The sequence below is a fragment of the Lupinus angustifolius genome, chromosome LG13, assembly GCF_001865875.1.
Source record: "Lupinus angustifolius cultivar Tanjil chromosome LG13, LupAngTanjil_v1.0, whole genome shotgun sequence".
NCBI classification, from domain to species: Eukaryota; Viridiplantae; Streptophyta; class Magnoliopsida; order Fabales; family Fabaceae; genus Lupinus; species Lupinus angustifolius.
Genome location: NC_032021.1, coordinates 14,769,309 through 14,789,649, shown reverse-complemented (window position 1 = coordinate 14,789,649; position 20,341 = coordinate 14,769,309). Strand labels below are relative to the sequence as shown.

The 20,341-nt window shown below is 32.2% G+C and overlaps 1 protein-coding gene and 1 long non-coding RNA gene across 2 annotated transcripts; both read right to left on the bottom strand.

The window, feature by feature from the left end:
• On the bottom strand, nt 1,487-18,792 carry LOC109363275. The gene is made up of 3 exons (XR_002109484.1): nt 18,782-18,792; nt 9,233-9,238; nt 1,487-1,562 (listed from the first exon to the last, which is right to left on the bottom strand). It is a non-coding gene; the product is annotated as an uncharacterized LOC109363275 (long non-coding RNA).
• LOC109363274 (protein transport protein Sec61 subunit beta-like) lies at nt 5,154-6,465 on the bottom strand. Its single transcript, XM_019609483.1, has 2 exons — nt 6,381-6,465; nt 5,154-5,541 (listed from the first exon to the last, which is right to left on the bottom strand). The coding sequence occupies exon 2, from the start codon at nt 5,536-5,538 to the stop codon at nt 5,290-5,292; it is 249 nt and encodes an 82-aa protein (XP_019465028.1). The 5' UTR covers nt 5,539-5,541; nt 6,381-6,465; the 3' UTR covers nt 5,154-5,289.

Below are 20,341 nucleotides of genomic sequence, written 5' to 3'. Positions count from 1 at the left end.
GAATAATTATTACTAAATGAATTTGCAATACTAAATTGTGTGTATATTGATAGTAAGTAAAAAGTCCAATCCCAACGCATTGTATCAATATATTACAATATTGCATTATTATTGTGTCATTAAATAAACCTTCAAAACCCATTTTAAAACCAACTTAGAATATCAATTTTTAGTTGAAAGACTAGTATATATCAAACAAGTCCTTGTGAACTTAACCCCTTACTCGTTACTTATTTGCAATATTATTTGGTAATTTCTATACTAATTTTTCCATTAGCACAAGCCTTCATTTAAATATCTTTGACTAAACTAGAAAATATATAGCGTGTTTTTAATTTTTTTTAAATTATTTGATTATTGGTATGATAGCACATATATATTCCATAATATGTAACTCGTGTTTTACATTATGTTTGGGTCACAATTATGATTACATTGTACTTACCGTTACCACAATTATTGAAAGATACGGTCATGTAGTAACCACTGAGGGATACCTCACCCTTGTTAACTATATGGATTTATCAACCTATACTATGAAGAATAAGTCACCTTCTTACATTGGGATACCCCATCCAATAAATAAAGGCTACCTCACCCTTGACAAGTTTAGGGCTACCTCACCTTCTTAAAATGGTAGGAAGCATGAAAAAAGCTTTTTGATAAATCAAGAAGTATGAGAGAAAATCATGAATAAGAAAATGGAAACTTTCTATATTGAATTAAGTTACAAAGAATAATGGAATCACTATTTATATACTACAATGTCTAACCAATAACTAAGTACTTAATCGATTAACGAAAACAATATTGCAACTAACAAATTGAAGTCAATTAACAACTTTACAATCTCCCCTCAAGCTGGAATGTGTCAAGCATTCCAAGCTTAAAATGATTGTGTTGAACACCACACATACTCTAATACCTCCTCTTACTGGTGAGTGAATCTTCATCTTCCAGTCTTGAAATCTGAACGTGAAGCAATACTGACGCTTAACCACTATTTGGAAGAAACAATTTCATTCATCGCTTAACCATCTTTTTGACAGAAGCAAACCAATCACAACGGATGAAGAGAGAAAAGAAACAGGCCTTAATCTTGATCCTTATATGTTGCTTTAATAAGGAAAAAATTACACATTATAATGTTGTGTGTTTAATGAGAGAGAGAGGGATACAAAAACTATTGATTTGGAATGGCAAATCTATGTCACTTCTGCTCCTTAAAGAACACAATGAAAAATTTGTAAAGCAGCAAATTTGAAAAAGTAGGCTCAACCAGCAACAATGAACCTTGTAAAACAATGTATGAGATATAAAAGAGTTTATGGCCAAAGAATGTGTATCTTGGCTTTTCTACAATTGAAATAGGTACTTTTGTGTTCATTTTCTTGACCCTTTTACAATCAACAATAGTGGATATAGGAATCATTCCTTGGTCAATGTTAAAGGATAAAGGAAGAATGTAATTGTGAGGTTGTAAGCTATCTTGGAATAAAGTATTACGATTGAGAAGAAGATGTTGTGGTGTAATAGTTGGTGCTACATAACCTTCTTTTCAACTCTTGAGGAAGCAAATTGAGCTCTTCATGAAATGAAGTAAAAAGGTTGATAATGATGATGAATAAGGTGTTACCGGTAGCAAAGATCGATCTTTGTTCCATAAAGAAGATACATATGATGCTTCTTGGTACGGATCTTGGTAGCTTCCAAGAAAACATCAATTGCATCATGAGAAAGAAGTAACTGTGGGGCCTTAGTGCATCCATTCTTTGCTCTTGCCATGCTTCTTTCAATTAGTGAAGCCATAACGTTTATTACTAATGGTCTTTGTTGAATTATATATCTCTGAAGATCAATGCTTGTTGCCCTGCATCATTAAGGTTGTTGGAGACAAAGAAGATGGAAGGCATAAGTAGAAGTCAAAAAATAATTATGCTCTGATACTATCTTAAAATGGCAGGAGACATGGAAAAAGCTTCTTGGTGAATCAAGAAGTCTGACAGAAAATCATGAATAAGAAAATGAAAACTTTTTATATTGAATTGAGTTACAAAGAATAAGGGAATCACCATTTATATATTACAATTCCTAACTAATAACTAACTAGTTAATCGATTAACGAAAACAATATTGCAACTAACAAACTGAAATCAACTAACAACTTTAACAACCTCGCCGTTGACAAGTTTAGGGCTACCTCACCGTTGCAAATGATACTTCATGAAGTATGATTACAGAATATCACAAGAACACAAACTTTTTAGTAGTTATGGAAAATTAGGATTAGAAAAATGACCTACTTGTGTGATCTCACAAAAAAAATGATGCTTTTAATCGAATTTGAGGGAGTCTTAATACTGAAAATTTAAATGTCATTTCAATTTTGAGTAATTTTCTAGTTTTTGAAAAGGTAATCAATTACCTAAAAAGTTATTCAAACACTTCACCAAAATTTAAAAGGGATACTCAATTACCTTTTATAAAATATCTGACTAGCATTAATAATATGGTCAGATATGTCTAATGAATGTCCGTCTAAATAAGGGTGAGTATGAGCATGTCCATTAATAAAAATACATAAAATATATGTAGGTCACCTAATATACTTTTAAAAAGAAATGTAGATAAGAAATATACAAAAAGTACATTTTTTTAATTACATAAAATCAAATAATTTTAAAACAAGATTCTGATATCACAAATTTTGAAATTGCACATAATTAGCATTGAATTAAAATAGAAAGAACATCGGAAAAATTAAAAAACTAAGATTTGTTTTAAAAATATAAATATGAAAATGTAAATGTAAGATTTCAACACACCCAATATATCACTATAAAAATTGACTATAATATCGCTGGTTAAATGTAGAGTGCAACAATTTCCTAGTGCATAATCCATTACCTCGAAAGAGTACTTCATTACTTTATCTAAAACTGTAACTTTTTTTACCCAATACCAATTTTCACATAGGAACAAACTATGGCTTAAGGCATGATATTAGATTTCATCATTCAAACCATTTTAACCCATATCTTCTCCAAATTTTTGTCTTAAAATAAAAATGTTATTTCAACTATCGAATTATTCTTTGAATTTTAGATACCTTTTTTATATACATATAAATAATAAAAATGAAAATGTTATAGATAACTTAACTTATTGTAAGATATATTAATAAGTTTGATTTTTTCAAATAACATTGTTATTCTTAAAGTACATTCTTATCTCAGAGTTCATCAACTACATCTATAACTATAAATTCATAAGATTACGAGTTTGAGTCGTGGATGTTCCCTCTTGCTGGAATAAAATAATCCAGAAGGTATATTTTTAATATAACATCTCTGTCATTAATAATATTTAAGCTGCCATTGAATTACTTTTAAATACAATTTTACCTCAAAATAATATACAATAATTAAATCTTAATCTGTACTATCATAATTCTTTATATTAAGTTATGTTCATCTGTAAAAATTGACCCCACTCAAAACATCATGACAACTTAAAATCATCTTTAATATTATTTGATTTATCCCTGAAAACATATCATTTTAAAAAAAATATTGATTTTCCTAAAGTTAATTTGCTAGTGTATGTTAAAGACCATTTGATTTGAAAAAAATATATATTGTTTTCGCCTCTAGTCTTATGGATGATTATTATTTTTTCTCACACTATAATCTAGAAATTATAATCATATATAAGTATAATAATAATAGTAGTAGTAGAGTATAATATTTTTATACTGGTAGTGTAAAGATTTATACACAGCCAATACATCATCTACCATTCATTTATATTATTTTTGTTAAAGAGTTAATGATGATTAGAAATGAATAGTAAATGATGAACTAACAATGTATATAACTCTTACACTGGCAATGAATACATTTTTTTTCATAATTAATAATAATCTAATTTCTCTGGATACATCAAACACACTAAAGTCTTGGAAATTTTTAGAAACATGCGTTCAGATTATATTAGATAACTCTCTTTATGCTTTAAGCTGCAAATTTATATCAAAGCAGAGACGTGTATGAAAATCCAGACATCTAATAAGCCAAGAAAAGGTCCATTTTCAATACCAATCATAAAACCCATTTTTTATAGACAATATTTTTCTAATCAGTGAGTTTTAAACTCCATTAGACACATTTATGGTCTAATGCTGATTGTTGAATTCTATGTCCAATATCATAAATACTGTACCCATTTACTTATTAAGCAATTTACTGTGCTAATGGGAGCTCTTGTTTCTGTATAGATCACTATAGTTAAAGTTGCTCCTAGGGCTCATTTCTTTTGCAGTTGTAAGTAGTAACACTATCTTCCTATGATGAAATTTGAGAATGGTTTTAGAAGGGACTTTGTCAAACCATTGAAATGATAAGTAGCAACATGGAGGTATTCATTGATGGCTTGGATCCTCTCCGCCAGTCGCACCTCTCTAACAGATGCTTGGAACTCTTACCTACATCATCCTTCTGCATGGGATGGTATTTAGATAAAAAACGTCAAGATGCACATAATCCTCGTGTGTGATAATGGTTCCAACGACTATTGGAGATGATCCAAATCTATTTGTCGAGGAAAGTATGTAGCTCATTTTCTTGTGTACATCGATCTACCATGGTTAAAATTTGCTTTCCATTCAAAAAATGCTTATAAAAGGATACCTCTAATGGGTATGCCTTTCAATATCTATATCACTGTCTCCAATACGGGTCACATCATCTAATATGGCCACAATATTGAACTTATGGTGACTTCTACAATCACATCACTCCATAATTGTGGCATGACATCAAATCGCTACAATGAGGCCATCGCAGGACGCAACATGATGGCATCGAATCACTACGATGAGGCCATTGCAGGACACAACTTGATGACATCAAACCACATTAGGGCACATTATCCCACATCAAATTCAAAAACACTTTTTAATCATAATTTTTTTCACGCTGTCACGGGAACAATCCACATCACAATAGCCACAATAACGATAACTACAACCATGATCACCAATTTAAAACATTGATTTGTATAATCACATCTGAAAAGAATAATAGGTCTATATTTATCAGAAGAGAATGTAGTAAGCACTACAACACTTCATAATCCAATCATTCTCAGCAGTAACAACTTCAAACAAGTATAACAGAAGGTGGATTGATCCAAAAACTGAAAATCTAAGTTTTGATACATTGAAAGACTTCATTCAAAATAAAAATGACATCAAATTTGAACTTAATTTTAAGCTGTCAGCAATATCACCTATGCGGTCTTGTGCAAATACAGCTTACCCATCACATGAAGGATGGCAACAAAAGCTATAAAGCCAATACTCATTACAAGAACAACATTTGGTGAAATCTTGAGTCCTGGAGCATCATCAGTGTAAAATTGAAGCATGGTCCCAGCTGCACCACCAGAGGCTCCACCGCCACCGGCTGTTCTCCTCCGCCGCATGCCTGCGGTGGCTGCTGCACTTCCTCTAGCAGGAGCTGCTCCACCTGTTGCCATTTTCTGAAATGGACATTCAAAGATTTAGTGTTTTAAACAAATGTACATGCCTATGCATTCAAATCAAATTTCAGCTTTTCATATCTCATCACACTCTTCCTCACAGATTACCAAGAATAAATTACACTTCATTCAAATGTTTGGTAAATAACTCAGGAAAACAAGATTTTGCACATTAGTAAAGACCCATGTTTGAAATTATACTCGGCAACTGTAATTGCAGCGACAATATTACGGTTTTGGGAGTCTCTATAACTTCATCAAATTCATCACAATTGGCCACATTTCTCACAATTATAATCATGACTACAATTTACAACAGTACTATATACTCCAAGCAATAAATTTACACTCTTTAGGCATAAATAATCTCTAACCCCAAAAACAAAAAGCAATTTTCTTACTCCCAATTTCATCCTACCCAATCAAATTTTCAACAGTTATCACATAAAAGAAAGAAAATTAAATGTACAAAACAAATGATTAATACTGAACAATTAAAGATTATACAACCCAATCCTGAAATTCATCGATTAGAACAAAAGGGTATAAAAAATGGGCATACATCAGGTCTAAACTCTAAACTCAGAAATCAGTGCTCAAACCCTAAATCCAATATAATAAACAAATGCAATTCAATTCATAAAAAAAATACATTTTTTGGTACTAAAAATATATTAAAAAAAACATCCCTTGTCCATATAAATCTTCACTTCTAAAACCCCATATTAAAAAATACCATGAAATTCACAAACATTACATACTTCAATCTGCAATTTGAATATAAAAATAAATAAAAAATGGAATAAGTAAGATGAAAAAGAGAATGGAAGAGAAGATACCTATGAGATCTGAAATTGAGAGAAAAAGGGTGCAATAAGATTTGTATGAAAGTGGCAAAGTCAATTTGTTGAAACACAGTTTATATACGAGGAGAGGTTTTTGACTTGAATCTTAATTTTCTAACATAATCAAATACACGTATAAACACCCAATCATTCTTTGCCATGTCAGACTTTACAAAACAATGACCAACCAATGCTATTGTTGTTCGAATATAATATATATATTTATGTAGTGTCCTTACACATTAATGACATTATCATCATTTTATTTATAAAGTGGAATATTATATATTGAAAATAAGGGAAAAATAATACACTAACATATATATATATATATATATATATATATATATGTTAGTGTATTATTTTTCCCTTATTTTCAATATATAATATTCCACTTTATAAATAATTATAATGATTAAATATGAATTGTCTTTGATAATATGCTACTATAATTTTCTAGGAAAATGATATATTGTTTAAGCATATGTTACATAATACTTTATTTATTAATAATTGATTTATAATTGATATGTGTCATTTTTGTGTAGATATAATGATCAATAAAAGAATATAATAGGATGATATAATATTAGTCTTTATTTTATACTTTCAATACATACATTTTTCTATCTTATTTTATTGTCTTAATGTTAGTTATTATTAACTTTTTAAATTAAGTAAAAATATCACAAGAGTTTAGACCTATTATCAAAGATATTAAATTAATATTTTATTCAAGTCACTTTATTTTAAGCATCTTAATGATTTTACATCAATTCTTATATTGCCTTTTTGACAAGTTTTTCAACGACATACAATGTCTTATTTTTGTGACATATGTGATTTGTTACTTTTGTGGAAAGAAAATATTCTTAAAAGGAAAATTCTACATTTTCAATCTCTTCATTATAAACCAAAATCAGTTTCAATACTTTTCTTCAAAATTAAATTCTTAAAATAGAAAACACGTTAATTACGATCATTTCCTTCAAACTCAAAGTGGTTTAAAATTCAAAACTATTACTTTTTTACACATCATATTAATTATTTTTAATATAATAATCAAATAAATAGTAAAATATACAACACGTGCTAGTTCTGGTATTATTTTTTTATTATATTATCATTTTATGATTGTTTTCTTATAAGTTTGATTCTTTATTTAACAAATATGTGGCAATTTGATTAATATTTATAAAATTAACTTTAAATTTCCTAAAATTACAATTTGATCAGAGTAATAGTAATTGCAATCACATAAAGAGATCCGTTCAAAATTATAGAGTGCATAAAAATACACGAGGTATCGTTAATAATTTAAAAAATGTAAATTTTGCATAAATTAAACAATTCTCATTTTTTCCTTTTCATATTTTTCTATTTTCCATTTATTTGTTTGTTTATTGAATTGATTATTAGTCATTGTTATATGATTGCTATCGAAGCAAATATGATTATGATGATATGACTATATGAGCTTTAGAATCTTAGTTTTATTTACCATGATATTTTAAGAAATCAAATTACATCTATTTTCATGCTGTTATTTTGCGGTACCAAAATATAATTAGAAGTTATAACAATACTTGATAGTCTATAAAGGCAATGATATGGAGCCTGATAAGATCGGATAGTATAACTGCTGATCAAATTTGTAAATGACTCTGATTCGTGAAATGTGAACTTTTTAAATCATTTTTCATAGCTAGCTTGGAATGATTTACTAATTGATGCTCCTATTTTTCATTTTCAATCATTTGATAACGTTGTTCCGAGATTTACATTACTAGGTGGTGTCTTTTATGTTACATTTACCAGGGTGTGAAATTTTTGCCTATAGATGCAGGGCCACTTTTGCAAATGTCTTAGATCATAAGTTGACACATGTATAGGAGTATTGTTTTGAAGAAAAGGTGATTGTATGTAATAGTCATGTCATACATATTTTTTTTTGTTGATATTTGGGATTGTAATTTTATCAAGTTTTTTTTGGTACATTGAAAATAAAAAGAATAAAACTAAGGAGAAAGTTCGAATACTAAAAACTCCAAAGCACTAGTAGAAGGATGATCCCAATATTGAGTAAGAGTTATGGAAAGAAACCAAATTTTTTTGTCAAGCTTTAAGTACATGATACTTTATAGAATCTCTCCAATCCTACCCAGAGGGAGAGTTCTCCAAATCCGAATATTTAGCTAGACCCTATTAATAAAGTTTTTATTTCTTGGAAAAAACTTAGAACATTGCTTCAAGATTTCAGGTCCTCATTATTGAAACAGAATTGTGCGAGAAGTTAAAGATTTCAAGTTCTCTATGAAGGTAATATTCTGATGGGAAATTTAACACAATAATAATGAAAATTCTAATGGAGTTATGTAACAGATAATAATTTTTCAAACTTGCTAGAATCTATGATGAATAATAATAAATAATGCAGCAACTAAGAATACATAAGGGACACTACAATTTTAATGTGAAAAACCTTCCCAATGTGAGAAGTAAAAACCACATGCACAAGCCACTCAATCAAACTCCACTATGATTAAAATATGAATACAAGCGTGTCTTCAAAATACAACACAAAACGTGTTCAACAATACGGCATACAACAAAACAACAAACTTGAAAATGAGAACACAAAGTTGTAGAAAATATCAGAAAACAACCATTGTTATAGCTCGTTTTCTACCACATCGGTCGACTTCTCAACGATCCAACCGCTCGGAATGAAGTACCAGAAGCTGTGAACCTGTTGTCCAAATTTCAGCCGATCAAACGGTGAACGAAGGCGTAATCGCAAATTTCCCATAGTTGCTATGAGTTCATGTGGGTTGAGTTCTTTCAACTTCTCTCTCACTTTTCTATTGCCTTCTTTTGCCTAAACTGATTTAACACACTTCCCTCACCTGACTCCTATCCATTAGATTAAGTGGACAAGTGGTCTTTGCCTAATTGGGTCATTTTCCATGTAGGAAGGGAGCCCAAACCTAATAAATCGGCGATCTCACAACAAATTTCAAACTTCCACCTTGATAAGGCCTTAGTCATCATATCAACATCATTATCATCTGTATGAACCTTAACCAATTCCAGCAACCTAGCATCCAAAGCAACATGTAAACAATGATACCTCACATCAATGTGTTTAGACCTAGAAATAAAAGTTGAATTCTTGTCAAGATGAATTGCACTTTGACTATCATAAAATAACAAGTATTTGTCTTGGACAAAACCAAGATCCTGCAAGAATTTCTTCATCCAAAGCAACTTCTTGCATGCTTCTGTAATGGCAATGAACTCTACCTCAATAGTGGACAATGCAACACACTTTTGCAACCTAGATTACCATGCCACAGCTCCCCCTACAAACTTAATCCAGTAGCCTGAAGTGGACTTTCTGGAATCAATGTCTCTAACCATATCATAATGAGTATAGCCCATAAGAGTAGATTTATCACCTCCAAAACAAAGCCTCAAACTAGAAGTACCACAAACATACCTGAAAAACCATTTCACAACATTCCAATGCTCTCTACCAAAATTTGACAGAAATCTACTAAGTGTACCAACTGCATATTGAATATATGGTCTTGTACACACAATTTTGTACATCAAACTTCTCACAACAGATGCATAAGGAACTCATTGCATATTTGATTTTTCAGCTTCATTTGAAGGATATTGTTTAGCACTCAACCTAAAATGAGTAGCAAGAGGAATGCTTACCACATTAGCATTTTCCATCTAGAACTTCTGTAACACTCTCTTAATATATTGTTCTTGTGACAGCCAAAGTTTCTTTTCTTATCAATCTCACATGATTCTTATACCAAAACTCTACTTAACAACTCTCATGTCGTTCATGGCAAATGACTTGCCTAATTGCTTCTTTAACCTCTCAATCATGAAAATATCTTTACCAACAATAAGCATGTCATCAACATACAATAACAAGATGATGAAATCTCAATCAACAAAATTTCTAATGAAGACACGATGATCAGAAGTAGTCTTCTTGTAGCCTTGCTCACACATAAAAGACTCAAACTTCTTGTACCATTATCGTGGAGCCTTCTTCAAACCATATATGCTCTTTCTCAACCTACACATATAGTCTTCTTTCCCTTCAACAAGAAAACCATCAAGATGTTTCATATAAATCTCTTCATTCAAATCACCACGAAGGAAAACAATTTTTATATACATTTGCTCTACCTCCAAATCAAGAGTAGCAGTCAAACTAAATACAATTCTAATGGATGACATCTTCACCACGAGAGAAAAAATTTCACTGAAATCAACAGTCTTTCTCTGTCTGAAACCTTTAACCACCAATCTGGCTTTATACCTTGGAGATGTAGAATTACTTTCTTGCTTCACCCTGTAAATCCACCTATTTTTCAGAACATGCTTCCCTTTTGGTTATTTGACCAAATCAAAAGAGTGATTATCATGCAAGCACTTCATTTCCTCTTGCATTGTATTCAACCACTTCTTCTTTTCTTCGTTGTCCATGGCCTCATGATAAAATTTAGGTTTTCCTCCATCTGTCACAACAACATAGTCATCATAAGGGTACCTAATAGATGGTTTCCTCTGCCTATTAGACCTCCGAAGTGGAACTTGAGGTGGTTCAAGAGCATCACCAAGATTCTCATCTTGGGACATCTCATGTTCATCTTCACCAATATCAATGGGAACATCTAACTCATATCCAATCTCATGATCATCAACATAATCATGTTGCTCACCATTTTGAAAGTTATTCTCATTTGTACTCAAGTCATGTACAAGCGTCCAAAATGGATCAATATAAGACAATCTACTATCTTCTCCGGGTGTACTCTTCTTCATCTTATCGATGTCTTCAATGGTTTGGTCTTCCATGAACTTCACATCATGACTTCTGACAACCTTTTTCTCAACATGATCATACAACCTGTAGTCAAATTCATCTTCACCATAATCGATTAAGATGCATTGCCTTGTCTTTACATCCAACTTGGACCTTTCATTCTTTAGGACATGCACAAATGTCTTGCAACCAAAGACTCACAAATTATCATAATTGACATTCTTATCAAACCAAATCTTGTCAGGTACCTCAACATTCAAAGCAACTGTAGGACTAAGATTAATAACATGCACTGTCATGTACAAAGCCTCACCCTAGAAATATTTAGGTAATTTTTCTTCAGAAAGCATACACCTAACTCTTTCAACCAAAGATCTATTCTTCCTCTCCGCTAAGCCATTAAGTTGAGGAGTCTTAGGATGAGTCTTTCCATGTCTAATACCTTATTTGTAGTAAATATCAAAAGGTTCACAATACTCACCACTGTTGTTAGTATGAATGCATTTCAGCTTCTTGCTAGAATGTCTCTTAACCAAACCATGGAATTGTTTGAACTTTTCAAGCATTTGGTCCTTTATCTTCAAAGCATAGACCCAAAGCTTCCTTGAACAATCATCAATAAAAGTAACAAAGTAATGTTCACCACCAAATGGATTTACCTTCAATGGACCACAAACATCAGAATGCACCAATTCAAGCAACTCTGACTTCCTTGAGAGAGAATGCTTCTTAAAGGATACTCTGGTTTGCGTACCAGCCATGGCATGAGAACATTTCTCCAACTTTGCACTCTTCAATCCCGAAAGTACATCCTTTTTAGCTAAATAATTCAATCATTTTTCACTGATATGACTGAGTCTGCGGTGCCACAAAGAAGCCTCCATGTCCATGGCATTCACACTTTCTTTAACAACTAAAGCTTTTGTCCAATACAATTTAGAAAATTTCTTCCCTCTGACCACAACCAAGTTACCTCTGGCAAATTTCCATTTTCCAGTACCAAAGTGATTATCATAACCACCATCATCAAGCATCTGGACAGAGATCAAATTGAAACGAACATATGGAGTATGTTTAACTCCTCTCAGCAACAACTACATTCCCATGTTGGTATGCAAACAAACATCACCATTACCAACTACCTTTGACATACCATCATTACCCATTTTCAACACCCTAAAATCACCAGAAGTGTAAGATATAAAGAACTCCTTTCTTGGTGTAACATGTAATGTAGCACCAATATCAATTACCCAGATGCTCTCATCTGATATAAGATTAATCGAATCACGGTCACAGAGAATAATAAGATCGTCACAAGTAGCAGTAGTGGCACGATCGTCATTACCATGATTCTTCTTATTTTGTTTGTCATTCTTGTTTTTGTTCTCCCTTTTCTATTGAAAACAATTCTTATGTATGTGACCTACTTTGTGACAATAATGACACTCCACATTCTTGTATCTGGACTTATTTCTACCATTTTCTCTATCACCTTTCAGTTCCTTTCTCTAACTTCTTCCCTTGTTTTCAGTGACAAACACATCAGAATGAGATGAAGTACCATGTGCCTCCCTTCTCATATCCTTATTAGGAATATTTCCTTTTATACTTTGCAAAGAGACAATACCATCAGGGGCTGAGTTTGCAATTGAAACCTGAAATGTTTCCTAAGAATCTGGTAGAGTATTCAGTAGCCATAGTCTCAACACTCCATCATCAAACTTGATACCGATTCCTTGAAATTCATTCAAGTGATCTAAAATAGAAGTTCTCTCCTTATAACTCAAATTCAACAAGTATAATTTATTATTCATTGATATAGAAGTATACAAGGATTCAATCCTATTCCATAAATATTTTGCATTTTCCTCATTAGTAAGGTGATTCTAGATATTGTCTTCTACATATTGCGAATGAAACCACAAACTTGTTGATGTTGATAACTCCAATCTTCATCATACTTCGACTCTGGCTTATGAGTAGCAAACACAGGAATTTGAAAATTCTTCGCAAATAATAAATATTTCATTTTCCCTTTCCACAAGTGATAGTTAATGTCATTCAAACATATCATTATATGTGTATTAGCCTCCATCATTCAAGCAAGTCAAATAACCTCAAACCCAAGAGCTTTGATGCGACTCTAATGGGCAATTCAACACAATAATGTCCAATACCCTCAGCTCCTCGGTGGAGGATTTCCACTATTACTCTAAACCTCGATTACTCATGCAATGTCCAATACCCTCAACTCCTCGGTGGAGGATTTCCACTATTACTCTGAATAGTACAAGCAATATCGTCTCTTCATATTCGTTGTGTATTCTTTACTAAAAAACCTATCGAGACTTGTATCCAAGTATTCTTTCTAATAAAGCCTCTTCAAGCTCACTAAGTATTCTCCCTTCTCTATATATTTGTTGAGTATTCTTCACTAAACAAACATCTCCAGACTTATATCCATGTATTCTTTCTTATAAGTTAATCCAAATTTGGATACACTTGTTAAAGAGTAATTTTAAGGTAATCTATTTGGTTTTAGTTGTGTTAAACAAACACAAATGTAAATAATTATTGCTTTATTTATTTTTTAACTATCAGATAATCATTACTTACCACAATTTTCACGATGTCCCAAACCATATAGAATATCTTGGATGTAGATATTCCAACAATAATATTCAGTTTGAGTGGGAGTACATTGATAGTACATTGGGAGGAGATGTAAATCAAACAATTTAAATATAAAAGTGATGACATACTATTTTACCACTTTAATCTAAAGATTAAAAATACATTTATTCAACAAGTATAATTGAGTCCAACATTGTTTCAATTTTTTTTCCATAAATCTCATTAAAAACGTCAGCATAAACAATTTAATTTCATTTAATTAATATATCAAAATCATATTCCAGTGCCCTTTTTACAATTGCAATTGTTTGACAATTGAATACCATGACATTATCTTAGTTCAAATTATTCAAACATGACTTAATGTATCAATTTTAAAAACAATTCACCCTTCCAACATACTAAAGAAGTTTATTTGGAAAGTAAACCAATCAAACTACCCTAGTAGTATTTTAATATTTGTCTGATGCTTTATGATTTTTTAGTCCAAAGTACTATTTAGAAATCAAATATTTATAAAGTCTATGTGGTATGCTCTTTGAATGGCAATGCAAAAACTGAAGTATTTTTTTACTATTGTTGTTCAAATTGGTCAAAAGAAATTCTAAAAAATTTGGTCTTGTACACTTAAGCCTCCTCTATCACAAGAAATTCTTGTCTCCATGTACCAAGCCAATAAAATCTCATAGAATAACGTATAAATATTAATTTATATTATTATAAATTTTACTTTTAATCAAATAATTTTTTTTGATTGGATGGGGACACTAAATGGGACACTCAATAGGACAGGTGATCCCCATCCCTTAACCCTTAAGCCCTAATCCACGTATATGTATACAATATGAATAAGCATACTAATCTAGCATAATTTTCAAGCCATGGTTCTGGGCTTTCCAAATGAAAGGAAAAAGAAAAATCAAACATTATTTTGTTTCCTCAATGACATTTGTCGCGCCCCGATTTTCAGTTGCACGACCTTTATTGATGGTTCGGTTCCTTCAAACCCACAGCCCTCTTCCCTTGAGCTATGGCTACCGTCAGAGACGAGAGAATGAAGAAAGAGATGAGAGGTTATGAGTGAAATGAGAGATTAGGGATTTCAAATTCCCTTTGCCTACGTCCACCCCTTTCTTAGAAAAACTCTTATGCCTATTCCCATCTAATACCTAGGTTCTTTTTTTCTTTTTAATCCATTTCATTCCTTTTACTTTGTTTGTGTATTATTATTTAGGCAAATTGGTGGCCCATTAGGAAGCTCATAGCTCTTCTTTCTTTAAGCCATTAGGATGACAATATGAATTTGCCGAGCATATGATGCATTAGTCTTAGTTTGCTTATAAGTTAACCAAAGTAGTTAATAATAGTTTAAGTAAATATCACTCTCTTAAATTATAAAAAAAGGTATAATATTAGTAATAGGAAATATTTTAAATGAGAATTCAATAACAGTGTTATGACTCGTGTTGCATCTTTCTTTCCATTCGAGCTGAGAAGCAGTTGCGGTCATTAGTATTGCCTCTGTCATTTAACGAAGCAAAAAGAAGGTAAGTAACCAATGTTAACTCTTCGTTTATTAATTTCCCCAACCAATTTAAATACTTTCTATGCTTTTAATCAATTAAAATGAATCAAATTAATCATTTTTAAACCAGAACTACGTAGTCTTGATTTTCCTATTGCACCAGAGATACGTAGGTGCAAGATAAACATGCCAGACACAAAAAATAAAAAATAATTTTTTTTCTGTTTTAAGTAATTTAATTTTTAATAAATTAAGGATATTTAATTAATGCAATTAGTCAGGGTACGGTTTTCTTACGGGCGAATATAGTGCTAATACCTTTCCCATTTCGTAATTGACTTCCGAACTTGGATATCCAAGGCCCAATGTGATGCCACTCTGATAGGAAATTCAACACAATAATAATGAAAAATTTAACAGGGTATATGCAGCGGATAATAATTTCCCCAACTTGCTAGAATCTATGAGGAACAATAACAAATAATGCAGCAACTAAGAACACACAAGGGACACCACAATTTTAACGTGGAAAACCTTCTACAAGGCAGTCAATCAAGCTCCACTATGATCAAAATAGGAAGACAAGTGCGTCTCCAAAATACAACACAAAACGTGCTCAACAATACGACATACAACATAACAACAAGCTTGAATATGAGAACACAAAGTTGTAGAAAATACGATAAAAACAACCACTGTTATAGCTCGATTTCTACCACCTCGGTCGACTTCTCAACGATCCAACCGCTCGGAATGAAGTACTAGAATTTGTGAAGCTTTTGTCCAAATTTCAGCCTGATCCAACAGTGAGCGAAGACGTCATCGCAAATATCCCACAACTCCTATGAGTTCCTATGGGTTGAGTTCTTTCAACTTTTCTCTCACTTTTCTATTGCCTCATTTTGCCTAAACTAATTTTACACATTTCCTTCATCTGACCCCTATCAATTAGATTAAGTGGGATAAATGAGCTTTGTCCTATTGGGTCTTTCTTCACATAGATAGATAACCCAAACCCAACAATATTATACTCTAATAAGATTATGATGTCATTCAAACATAAAAATGGGTTGAATTGTATTGATTAGTTATTTAAAAAAGTTTATATTTTCAAAAATATTTTTCATACGCAATCAATATAAATAGAGAATGGATTTCTTTTGTAAATAATATAAATGAAGATATTAAAATTAATGCAAAAGTTAATTTCTTCAAATAAAAATTTCCATTACTAGAAATAAACATAAAGATGCAAATATTTAAGGGATAAAATAATTACACATAGATTTATACAAATTCACTCAACCTTGATTACTCAAGCAATGTCCAATACCCTTAGCTTTTCGGTGGAGGATTTCCACTATTACTCTAAATAGTACAAGTATTATCATCTCTTCATATTGGTTGTGTATTCTTTACTGAATAACCTTTTGAGACTTGTATCCAAATATTCTTTCTAATAAAGCCTCTTCAGGCTCACTTAGTATTCTCCCCTCTCCATATATTTGTTGAGTATTCTTCACTAAACAAATATCTCCAAACTTATATTCATGTATTCCTTCTTATAAAACCTCTTGAGGCTCACTATTAGTTGCCAAGTTGATGTGGAAATCGTCTCCTTCAATTTTCAACCGCTTCAAATATCAACATCAAATGGTCTTTTTAGCATGATTCATTGGACTAAATGTATCCATTTTGATAAGAGTTCGGTCCCTTGAAAGATACACCAATATTTTTTTCATACCACCTCAATACTTTAGCCTTTGCTTTCTATTTGATGTATAAAATTTGTCTTCGAAAGGAATGATGAGCCTTCAATACTCTATAATTGATATAAGATGTTTCCTTTTATGGTAAAAAAGTGAAACTACTTTATTTTCAAAACATCACTTAGTAGTTAGTACCACAAAGTTTCTCATGCTACTGGAAACTTTGTTTTCTCTTCTTCTTCTTCTTCTTCTAATCCCAGTCTTTCTTTCTCTTTTACCAATCTTCTTCATGTTCCTCATCACTAAAAATCTCATTAGTGTATCTCAATTCACTAAAGATAATAAGTGTTATTTTGAGTTTCACCCTAACGAGTGTTTTGTTAAATCTCAGGACACTAACTAGATTCTTCTTCGAGGAACTCTCACAAAGGAAGAACTTTATGCTTTTCATTCACTTCTACCCAGTTCTATTCCCTGTTTTTCATTACTTTCACACAACAATTTAATTGATTTAGAATCTACTATTGCAAATAAATTTATCCCTATTACTAGTTCTATTTTCCATTATAATCTAGTTGAGTTAGGACATATTGTTACTAATGCTAATGCTGCTTTACCTAGTATTTTTCATATTTGGTATTAAAGACTTGGTCATCCCCATGAGACCACAATTCACAATGTCCTCAAACAATGTAAATTTTTCATGCAAATAAAACTATTTTAGATTTTTGTTCGTCTTGTTGCTTGGGTAAAGCTCATAGGTTACATGCTCCTAGTTCCACCACTGTTTACTCTTCTATTTTTGATTTTGTTTTTATTGATCTTTATAGACCTTCTCCTTATTATTCACAGTCTGGTTTCTGATACTATTTGTCTATTGTGGATGCCTTTTGTAAACATACATGGATTTTTTTGTTGAAACAAAAGTCTGATACATTAACCATGTTTCAGTACTCATTAAGTATGTTCACACTCAATTTCATAAGACTATTAAAGCTGTTCAGAGTGACTTTGAAGGAGAATTCAGACCCTTCACTTCTCTGTTAACCACTCTAGGCATAGTTCATAGGCTTTCATGTCCTCACACACATCACCAACAAGGGACAGTTGAAAGAAAACATAGGCATATAGTTGAGACAAGACTTACTCTCCTTGCTCATGCTCATTTACCCCTAGCCTATTGGGAATATGCTTTCACAACCTTAGTTTATCTCATAAACAGAATGCCCACTCCTGTGTTAAATAACATCTCTCCTTATAAGATGTTATATGGTACTAAGCCAGACTACACTTTCCTTAAGGTCTTTGGTTGTGCTTGTTTCCCTCTTCTACGACATTATAATAGTCATAAATTCAACTTTAGGAGCCATGAGTGTGTTTTTCTTGGATATTCCACTCAACACAAGGATTACAAATGCTTGTCTCATGATGGTAGGATCTATATCTCTATGGATGTCACTTTCAACGAATCCTCCTTTCCATTTCTCAATTAGTCTGCCTTCTTTTCTACGCCTTCCAATACTTCACCCATACCGTCTCCAATTCCTGTCTATTCATTTCCTACTAATTCTGATATTTCACCATCTGTCAATTGTTCTTCCCAACCTCCTATGCTTAACTAGTTACCTATTGTTCCTTTACAATCTTCTTCCAGTTCTCCTCCCAATACATCTATTCCTTCACATTCACCTTCTAGTTGTTGACAACATGTCACTGTCCCTTCAACATCGCCATATATTTCCTCACCCACCACGTTTGTTCCTATACACTTGTCTCCTACCAATGCTGTATCTTCCTTAGCACCTCCCTCTCCTTATTCTCCTTCTCCCATACTACCTGTTTCTACTCATCCTATGCAAACCAGATCTAAATTAGATATTTTAAACCAAAAGTTCTTATCACCCATTCAGCCCCCTCCACCGTCGAAGCTGCCATGGCTGATTCCATCTGGAAACAAGCAATGCAAGCTGAGTATGATGCCTTACTTGCCTTAAGAACTTGGAATCTTGTCCCTTTGCCTCCTCACAAACAACCAATAGGATGCAAGTGGATTTTTAGGGTGAAGAAAAATCCTGGTGGTTCTATTCTTAAATACAAAGCTAGACTTGTTGTCAAGGGGTTTCATCAAAAGATGGGGGTTGATTACACAGAGACCTTCTCTCCAGTGGTTAAACCTATCACTATTCAGGTTCTTCTAACCTTAGCTATAACTCATGAGTGGCCTCTTGAACAATTGGATATAAATAATGCTTTTCTCAATGGAGTTCTGAATGAAGAGGTATATATGCAACAACCTACTAGCTTTCAAAGTCATGATAAAACTCTGGTTTGCAAGCTCAACAAAGCTATATACAGTCTCAAACAAGCACCCAAACAGTGGTTTGAAAAATTGAAATCTACTTTTGGCTTCATGGTTTGTAGATGTGACAATTCTCTTTTCATTCACACTTCCACCACTTACAAACTATTTGTTCTAGTCTATGTGGATGATATAATTGTCACTGGTTCATCAACAACTCATGTTCATAAGGCCATTGATGCTCTCAATTCAGCCTTTGCTTTAAAGAAGTTGGGTAAACTTCACTATTTTCTTGGCATTGAAGTCAAGCATCTCAGTAATGGCTCAATTCTCATGTCTCAATCAAAATACATTATTGATCTTTTAGATAGAGCTCATATGACTTCAGCCAAACTTGTTAATGCTCCTATGATCAACTACTATAAACTATCCAAAGTTGGTGATGAACCTGTTGGTGATCCTACCTTCTATAGGTCAATTATGGGTGTCATGCATTATGCTAAAGTTACTAGGCCATACATTGCCTACAGTGTCAACAAAGTGTGCCAATTTCTCAACAATCCTCTTAACTCACATTGGCTGCTATTAAAAGGATTCTTAGGTATCTTCAAGGCACTACTTCTTTTTGCTTGCATCTTCAGAAGTCTAACATCTCAAAGCCTATTACTATTACAACTCTATGTGATGTTGATTGAGCTTCAAATATTGATGACAGAAAGTTCATCTTTAGAGCTTGCATTTTTCTTGGTCCCAACCTTATTACTTGGTGGTCTAAAAAGCAAACCACAATTTCTAGATCCAACACTGAAGCTGAATATAGAAGTTTGGCTCTAGCAGCTCAAGAGCTTATGTGGGTGGAGTCGCTCCTTAAGGAACTAAAATTTGCCTTTTACACTCCTACTATTTACTGTGACAATCTTAGCACAGTCT

Coding starts and splice junctions, on each gene's coding strand:
- LOC109363274 (XM_019609483.1), bottom strand. CDS start 5,538: ATGGCAACAGGTGGAGCAGCTCCTGCTAGAGGAAGTGCAGCAGCCACC.